At 39.9% G+C, this 9,268-nt stretch overlaps 1 protein-coding gene across 2 annotated transcripts; it reads right to left on the bottom strand.

Annotated features, from left to right (window-relative positions):
• Window positions 1-361: 361 nt before the first annotated feature.
• e2f7 (E2F transcription factor 7) lies at window positions 362-9,006 on the bottom strand. Of its 2 annotated transcripts, none has more exons than XM_077544737.1 (13): window positions 8,813-9,006; window positions 8,321-8,403; window positions 7,907-8,197; window positions 7,675-7,834; window positions 7,361-7,594; window positions 5,558-5,713; window positions 5,337-5,471; window positions 5,115-5,267; window positions 4,961-5,045; window positions 3,653-3,953; window positions 1,937-2,030; window positions 1,548-1,855; window positions 362-1,467 (listed from the first exon to the last, which is right to left on the bottom strand). In XM_077544737.1, exons 2-13 carry the CDS (start codon window positions 8,378-8,380, stop codon window positions 1,315-1,317), a joined length of 2,130 nt encoding a protein of 709 aa, XP_077400863.1. In that variant the 5' UTR covers window positions 8,381-8,403; window positions 8,813-9,006; the 3' UTR covers window positions 362-1,314. The 2 variants fall into 2 exon arrangements, with proteins under 2 accessions (XP_077400863.1, XP_077400864.1); XM_077544738.1 differs by having other exon boundaries at window positions 1,943-2,030.
• Window positions 9,007-9,268: the final 262 nt, after the last annotated feature.

Raw genomic sequence — 9,268 nt, 5'->3', positions numbered from 1 at the left:
CTGAAAACGTAGCCATGCTGCGTTCAGGGGCTGTCCGATTTTTTTCGTGTGCGTAAATATGAGCAAAATTGTGGGCTTTACCGCCGAATTACACAGCTATTGCTAAAAACGCGTCAACATATAAACAATGGTAATACCGACAAATAATGTCTTGTTTAACTAAACAGGTAATAAAAAAATAGCAAAGTGTAATATAAATAAAGATGAGCTGAGTTGGTAAGTATATCACTTTTATTACAGTCATTAGCGGAAAATCAATGGCCCACAGCTACAGTCAGATGGTACTAGACCAATTTAGAAGAGCTCATACTTAAAACTAACAGTGCAATATAACAGTAAAACAAGCATGTCGCAACACAAAAGCGTTTGTATATTTTATACAATGTAAACAACAATAACAACTGTACACGAATGAACACAAATGAGTGTGGGTTGTCTGTGCACGCTTTGGTGTGGCCTCCTGAATGTTTCACAGTGGATTGGTCAGTCAATACATATAGCACCGTTATTTTGGCAGAGAGAGGCCAAGGGGTTACCATGGTAACTTCCATAAACAATCTGAAGAAAAATGTGCCGGGGAAACTGAAAATATAAAACAACAACCCTTAAAAGGCACTTATCTCGCAAATGTATCAGCTCATGTGTTTTTTGTTTTGTTTCGCATTACCGAAAACTCTTCTCTTTACAGTACTCTTACAGTTCTGCAAAATACCTCTATGGTAAAAGTCACAAGAATTCAAGTACTTGAATGCATCAGCAAGTCATGCTGAACTCTGAAACATAACAGTTGCCAATTCACAGAACACACACAGCCACACAAGTATTGGATGAAAACTGGCTTTTTTTCATGACTCTACCTTCACAGTAATGTCTGAAATAAATTGAGCCAATAACACATTCCTGTCCAAAAACATACTTAGTGCTTCAAGTATTCTGTTACAGTCCATGTAGTAAATATATATTAACTAAAAACATAAATAGGAATTATTAAGCATGTGTGATTAGGGGTGAAAGTCATTTGATTTCAAATTTGAGAAAGGAAAAAGAAAAGACTTTAAAACTTGTAGTGGCAAATACCTACCACAGGGTGGCCCTGCTTCACTCAGAACATGGCATATTGTTTGTTTTAACGCCTAATAAATTATTGATCAGTCTATGGAAGATGTATAGAGAAGTAAAAAAGGTTTGACGTGGATTTGTCCTGAGTACAAAACAACTAATGACCAAATTTGCAAATCACTGTAATTTCATTCCCTAACTTTAAATATCACCTGTAAGGCTTTATATTTATAGCTCATTGGTAGTGTCAGATGTCTAACAAGGGGAAGGCTGGCTGATGTCCAGCCTCCTCTGTGCCGATCCCCGCTTTCGGCCTGCGGGTGCTGCGCTGACACCTTCCGCGGTGCCCGGAGTCTGGAAGAAAGCCTTGGAGGCGGGTGCTGGGATCTCCTTTGGAGTGTGCGGAGTCTGTAAAACCACAATCAGATTAGCTAATCCTTTTCGATTTGCGAGCCCGATTTGAATTTTTGTGGGTGGGTGGCCTTTACCAGTGGTCGCGGTTTGGGTGTAGGATGCGCCACCCCTGTGGTACACTGGTTGCCCTGTTCCGGAGTGGAAGGTGATAGAACAGGCGACACCTGGCCAAGCTCTGGCGCCAGGCTGTAAGGCGCCGCCGCCACCATGAAGTGCGCAGGCAGGTTGAAACCCACCTGGCTGTCTGAGCCCTGAAGGGGGTAGTGGGAAATGGCGGTAGACGGCACCAGCACGTAGGGCAGCGCCAGCGGGGGGATGGTACCGGTGGGGAGGTGGGCTGAGGGCTGGCCGGAGGGGAGCAGGAAGTTGAGGCTTTTCAGACCTGCAAAAAAATGCAAAATTCATCTTAGTAATCTGTTTTGTATATTAAAGACATTGTGTGGTCATAATGAGGAGGCTTTACCTTTACCTGTATTGTTTGGCACATAGAGGTAGTGTGACGCCTGCGTGCCATTGGCGTTCTCATCCGACGCTTCTGACATGCTGCTTTGAGTTTGCTGAGAGATAAACAGTGATGGACTCAATTATTCAATGGATGTCAGTCCCTACTAATTGTATGCATAATTGAGCCGCAGAAGGAAAGTAATAGTTCTGATCAATGTATTAGTCAAAATCTTTTTCAATACTATTAATATTGTGTAGTAGGGGCGTGAATTGCCTAGTATCTGGCGATTCGATACCGATTAATCCCTTTTTTTTTAAATTAATTAATCCCGATACGAATCTATAAATTAATTACGATTTTATTTTTCTCTCAAAATTAGAAAATACTACTCAGTAAACTTGTACATGTACACTGTAAGATTTGTATGAAAATGTATTTATTTATCTGAAAATTCAGGCTTATAAGTGAGCCACTGCATTTAACAAACAGGTTGCAGTCTGTTTCATGTTTGAACAGCACTGAAATAAAAATATTAAGGCTTAATATTCTATTAATATAATATTCTTTCATGCTTTATGTGTGAATACTAACCCTAAGTAAGACGTTTTGTTGAATATTCCTATAAAAAATTGATGTTTAACTCTTTGACTGCCAAAAACGTTAAATAACGTTTAGTAAAATCCTACGGAGGAGTGCCAAAGACGTTAAAAGATGTTTGTTTCAAAACAGAGGTGAAACTAACCATTTTCTATTGTTGATAACTGAAAAACGGAATAAGGTAGAAACAAACTTTTTTTTCTGATGAAAGATGAGAGTCCAATCTTTCATTTGATAGTATGTGTGTTTCCAAACAACCTTTTCTGTGGACCTTGAAAGATCAGTCAAAATGCTTAAATCGGCTGGCACTGGCGACAACCCGTTTCTGAAAACGTCTGGCAGTGAAAGAGTTAAAAATCGATTCGGCCGCGTATCGAAATCGATTCGAGAATTGCGCGCTGTAATATCGCGATATATTGCCAAATCGATTTTTTCTAACGCCCCTATTCTGTAGTGTAGCAATGAGAATTATATTAAAAGGTACAATCAGATTGTTGTGGCTGGCCTCAACTGTAGAGAGTATAAAGCATTAAAGAGAGATGAATTATAGAGAAATAAAAAAATTACATATATTTTTTTGTTATTTTAATTATATCCGAACAGTATAGTGTGATAATGTACAAATGTTTATTAGCGGTAAGGCATACATTTCAGAGACCATAAAAAAGATTTAACTAATATATCAAGTTAATTAATTGTTATTATACAGTATAGTTATAATTTCCTTGTATTGCAAAAAGACTTTGTTAACATTGTGTTTGTACAAATGCTTAAGGCATATATTTCAGGTGTCTGTTTAATAAAAAATTTAAAAAAAAAAATGATCCACTATGCTAATGTAGCGTATTAAATTGCATTTGTACTTCTTCTTTTATTTAGATTTATATGGCCTTTTTTCCCCCATTAACCGTTCAACTAAAATGTTTAGTCGGATATGTATTTTATTAAAAAAAAAAAAAATGGTGATGCAAAAATGTGTCAGAATGAATAGATTCACATTTCACAACACTAATAGTCATACTAAAGGTAATTGCAGCCACCTATTGGCAAGCAGGCCATTTCAATATGCTTTATTGGGCTCACACCTGCTGAAAATGAAATAAAATCGGTTTTAGTTTATGCAAGTTTATGGCTCACCTCCTGTCCTCGCTCAAAACCAGATAGACTTTTCTTGACCGCCACAACCTCCTCTTCCTCCACGGATTCTCTCCATCTCTTCTTCCCCTCTGTGGGTTCCTCCCTTGGCGACCCGGGGCCCTCGGCGGCGCCGTTGGCCTTGCTGATCACGTAGGGCTGCTTGTACAACATGACCACGGAGGCCTGGGACAGGCCGGGTTGGTAGGCCAGGCAGGGGGCTGATGAGGACAGAGTAAAGAGCTGCTCCGGGTGCAAGGCCGGGACCAGCAGGGTGGGCTGCGTGGAAGACGAAGCCGGGTTTCTGCGGAGTAACGGGAAGCGTCAAACCAGCAACATGACATTAAGTATTGTGGATTTTATTTGGACACTTTTTATTTCTGCCTTCAGAAACTATGACTAGATAAAATAAAAATAAAAAATCAATTAACCATATTATTGGAATACGACTGTTTATAAATTCCATTTGTATTTATATTTTCATTATATAAATAATTAAAAATTAATAGCCAGGGGGAAAAAACAGAACTTTTGGGGGTATTTTTAACATTTGCATTTGGAATACATATATAAATTATATTATATTATATTATATATAAATATTTGTGTTTGTGAGTCGTGTTGGCAATAAGGTTATAGAATACAACAAAATTGTCCTTTTACTCAAACATACAGAAAATAGCTAATTTATTTATTGCAGTCCCCCCCCCCCAGAACTGTCACCAAATAAATGCCATTATCACACAAATTAAAACTACATTTTTATATAATAATATTTCTTTAAAAATGAATGAAAAACCACCATAAAATCAAATCTTAAAATGCACTGATATAAAAACAAAACATTAAACTCACAGTCTGCTGCTGTTCTCATCATTTGCTGATTAACTCATTCACTGCCATTGACGACTATAGACGTCAAAAATTCATGTGAACTATTTCTATTAGTTTAATTTTTTTTATGAAAACCTATAATTTTTTGTTCATTCATAACAGATATAAAATTATCATTATCATTACGATTAAACGCCCCTTTTTTTTCATATATATTTTTTTAATTAGGCCCGTCAGGCGATTACATTTTTTAATTGTAATTAATCACATGACTTCACTAGTTAACTAACGATTAATCACAAATTTTATATCTGTTTGAAATTTACAATTTTTTTTTTTCTAGGTTTTCATACTCTTGTTAGCAAAAGTGGGGAAAAAAAGTTCAACTAATAGAAATAGTTTAAATGAATTTTTGACGTCTATAGCCGTCAACGGCAGTGAATGAGTTCATGTGTAATTTATAGCTGTAGAACTCACCCATTGTGATTTCCAAACTCCAGTCGACAGACTGCTTCGCCGGCTCCCATCTTGATGGAATAATCCAGCGGCTGAGGCGCAAACCCTGCGTGAGAAAAATTGCGATGAGCTCACCCTCGTTTACAAGACGCGACGCCAAAGAAGCATCGCTCACCGTTCACGTCCGTGCACGGGCTGCTCGGCGCCGAGCAGATCCGCCGCTGGATGGCCACAGACGTGGGGATGAGGTTAAAAGAGGCGTGGCGTGCCATCTTGGCTTTCCTGAGGTCCTGACCTTCAGGCAGGGTGACGCCCACAACAGAACCAGCTGTAGCAGATAAAGAGATAATGTGTTACACAGTAGAAGCTTGACGATCGCTAAGTCCGAGATACGCACCGGAATTGTTAAAATCCACCGGTCCCAACCATCGAAAAGCCGGCTTCCTGCCTCGCTCGTCTCGCACATGCACTTTCTTTATGAGGCCCAGGCTGGTCAGCACATTAGCGATATCGTAGAGACGCCGCACCATGGCTGAAAGACACACGCGTGTTTCATTTATTTATTTATTTTTTTACAAAATAAAGAAACCAAATCAACACAGCAGCGCCGGTGCTCACTTTTGTACTTGCTGTGACTGGACGAGTCCTGACTCTCCTCAATGAGAACTTTCGCCGCTGCTTCCAGAGTGACAGTCTGCGACTTGGACACCAGGAAGAGCATGACGAACTTTTGGCTCATGATGCGCAGGGATTTGTCTTTCCTGTTTCCAGACGCTGCGGACGACATGCGGATAAAATTGTCAAATAGGGAGGAAGGTAGTAGGTACAGTAGTAAGAAGAATTAAGAGTCTTAGATTTTTGAGGCATGTTTGCCATGGAAACCACGCAGCTATGGTGGGTTTTAAGCTTAGAGGAGCTTATTTTAACTTTCTATTAGTTGAACATTTTTTTAGTTGAACATTTTTTTTCCCACTTTTCTTAACAAGAGTATGAAAACTTAGTCAAATCATGCGATTAATTACGATTAAAAATTGTAATCGCCTGATGCCCCTAATTTTTAATAATCTTTTCCTTAAAAAAAAAAAAGATTATTAAAAATAAAAAAATATATTAATAAAAATAAAAAGAAAAGATTATTGAAAATTAGGGGCATCAGGCAATTAAAATTTGTAAAATGGATATCGTTGCTGACATGTGCACCCATTTCGCTGTAAAGCACATAAACAAATATAAAACCTTATTACGGCTTGTAAGTGGCACACTGTTTTATTCATTTATGTAAAGCCGGGTCCTGGCCTTCAGTGCTTATCGTGCGCAGATGCTGCAGCGGCTCTGTTATAAAACACAGAAGGTCATCAGTGTATTATATTTCATATGGCTAAATAGGACTATTACCGGCTTTGCCCATTTGCACACACTACATTTGGGATGAAGATTTTGTTTAACTCGTTCACTGCCATTGACGGCTATAGACGTCAAAAATTCATTTGAACTTTCTATTAGTTTAACATTTTTTTCCCACTTTTCCTAACAACAGTAGGAAAACCTACATTTTTTTATTGTATTAAAACAACAATACTCATACAAGGATGAAGAGAAGAATCTAACTCTAAATACAACTAAAAAAGCAAACTACTCAGCAAGTTTATTATAAGATTAACTCATTCACTGCCATTGACGGCTATAGACGTCAACAATTTATTTGATCTAATTCTATTAGTTTAACATTTTTTTCCCACTTTTGTTAACAAGAGTTATGAAAACCTAGAATTTTTTTATTGTATTAGAACAGATATAAAATCTGTAATTAATCGTGAGTTAACTAGTAAAATCATGCGATTAATTACGATTAAAAAATGTAATCGCCTTATGAAAAAAAAGCTTATTAAAAATAAAACTATGTATTTAAAAAAAAAGAAAAAGAAAAGATATTAAAAATTAGGGGCATCAGGCAATTAAAATTTGTAATCGTAATTAATCGCATGACTTCACTAGTTAACTCACGATTAATCACAAATTTATATCAAATTTTTTCATACTCTTGTTAACAAAAATGGTTAATTTGTTGGAACTTATTACACCTCACTCACCAACATAAGCGTAATAAAGGCAGAGAGGGAGGGTTAATAAGTTCCTCTTGCAAAATCTTTTATCCAGGACACATTCATTCTTTTTTTTTTTTCTGGAGAGCTCAGTATTGTTCATTCGGTAATTTTACCGATTTGACATGTCATTATCATTGCTCTCTTTTTTTTTTGCATGTGGGTGAGTATGTGTATGTGCGTGTGTGTGTGCGAATTCATTAGCTCACCTAAAACCTATTAAAAAATCCCGAACCGTTCACCTAAATCGAACACTTCCAGCCAGAGTCGTGAGGCCGTCAGGAGACCCGAGGAAGGACCAAAGAAAAGAAATTCTTACCGTGGCCGTTGTCGTCCTCCCCGCCGTCGCCCTCCTGGCTCCGCCCGGCCTCCCTGGCGGCGAGCTCCATCTGCCGGTGGTAGCCCTGCTGGCGGCCTCGACGCTGCAGCTCCTGCAGCGTGGTCTCCAGGCGCAGGCGGCCGTGCCACGTGTAGCTGTTCTTAGCCTTGCGGCCGACGATCATGAGGGACTCCAGCACGTTGACGATGTCATAGATGCGCCGCCGCTCCACCCCTGACAGGCATGGCCAGAGCACATTTTGAATTTGAAAAATGTTATAATACACACGCACAAAAACGGGAGGTGGTTCTTACCCAGGCTGTTTGCCACCTCATCCAGGGAGATCGAAATTAGATGGTCGTGTGCCGGATAATCCGGGTAGAGAGCCAGGAACTTTTGGCACAGCAAACCCAAGCTCTTCTGCTTCCTGCTCGGCTTCTTCTCGGCGTCGTCGTCCTCTTCCACTGTTTCAAACTGGAAGAAAATTTTATGTCAGGCTTCAGCTTTAGGTCACGGTTTTGATGACGTTCTACATCAATCTTTCACCTGGTCCTCAGCCACCTCGCCATCGTCTTTGGCTATAGCCGCACTTTCCGATTCGTTTTCTATGGGCCTAAAAAGCACTTTTCTCATCTCGCGGTTTCGGATGTCAGGACTGGCGGCGTTGATCAGCATCTTCAGGTTGGCTGTGGGCGACCAGGGCTCGGCCTCAGTGGCATGTTTGATCGGGGTGACGTGGACCGAGTCCGGGGTGCCGCCTTTCCGCTTCGTCACGGGTACGCATGGCTCGGTAGACTGCGTCGGGGTGGATTTCCTCCAAACTGTGAATATATTTTCCTGTAACAGAGACCATTTTCAAATGTTACTGTTTAAGTGCTGTTAGTGTAGTGTTTTCTCAATTTCCTTATATGGAAGCACTTTTCTAACTTGCCCACTTTAACTTTTATCTGGCAGTCTTACCTTCTGTTCACTTTTCCTTGAACTTGTGAGATCCTTCAGTGCAAGACATTCAACTTCCATTTTCTTCTTTTTGGAGGGGGAATCTGCATTACAGTACAAACAAGACTATCAATAGGTGGTAAAAAAAAAAAAAAACTCCTAAGAGGGCAGCTTAATTTGGCGCTAAGATAACTAGTTACTTGTAGTGGCTTTCTTATCCAAACTTAAACGATCACCATTGTAAATAAGTACTTGGAATTACTCCTTCACAGCATATAAATTGATCTGGCGTGTTTATCAGCACTTTGATCTCACACATTTAAATGTAACATCTACGATCTAGTTGCCATAATGACTCATAAAAACGCCATTTCTACTGCAGCTTCGCATTTAATACATACAAGAAAGTAAGGTAGATAATATCTTTCAATAGTCGATATTGTTGGATAGGTATATAACATTGGCGCCTAGTCCAAACTCAAATCAGGCGTTCAAAGCTGAAAATATGCCCACCTTGCCGCTATTTTAGCTATAAAAGCTAAACGATCCACTTCGACTCGGTCCCGGAAAGTCGGCGTCGTGGATTCCTCTCGTCAAGCCGCCATCGCAGCTAATTTTCCCTCTTTAAAATAAGTGGCCATCCACCCCACTACTTATTCCGGTGGAGGAATTTCTGCACTGTCCTGTGGAGACATCACCCGCTCAAGCTTGCTTTCTGGCGCTCTTCGACATCTGGCGCCGGCCGGCCAATCAGAGTATCGCCTGGGGTGACGTCGCATAAATGTCAGCCAATGAGAGAGGCCGTACTTGCCAGCTCTTCAAGGTTTCTACCAATGGATGCGAACTATCGACCACGCCTCTTGAGAGTTGTGTTGGCGGGGCAACAGGCGCGCTGCCTCAAAGCTTGAGAAGGGAGAAGAGGTCTCATAAGATTGCGTAACATATGGACAACATCCGGACATTTCTGAT

This window comes from Vanacampus margaritifer, chromosome 15, assembly GCF_051991255.1.
Source record: "Vanacampus margaritifer isolate UIUO_Vmar chromosome 15, RoL_Vmar_1.0, whole genome shotgun sequence".
NCBI classification, from domain to species: Eukaryota; Metazoa; Chordata; class Actinopteri; order Syngnathiformes; family Syngnathidae; genus Vanacampus; species Vanacampus margaritifer.
This window is presented reverse-complemented; position numbering and strand designations above follow the sequence as displayed.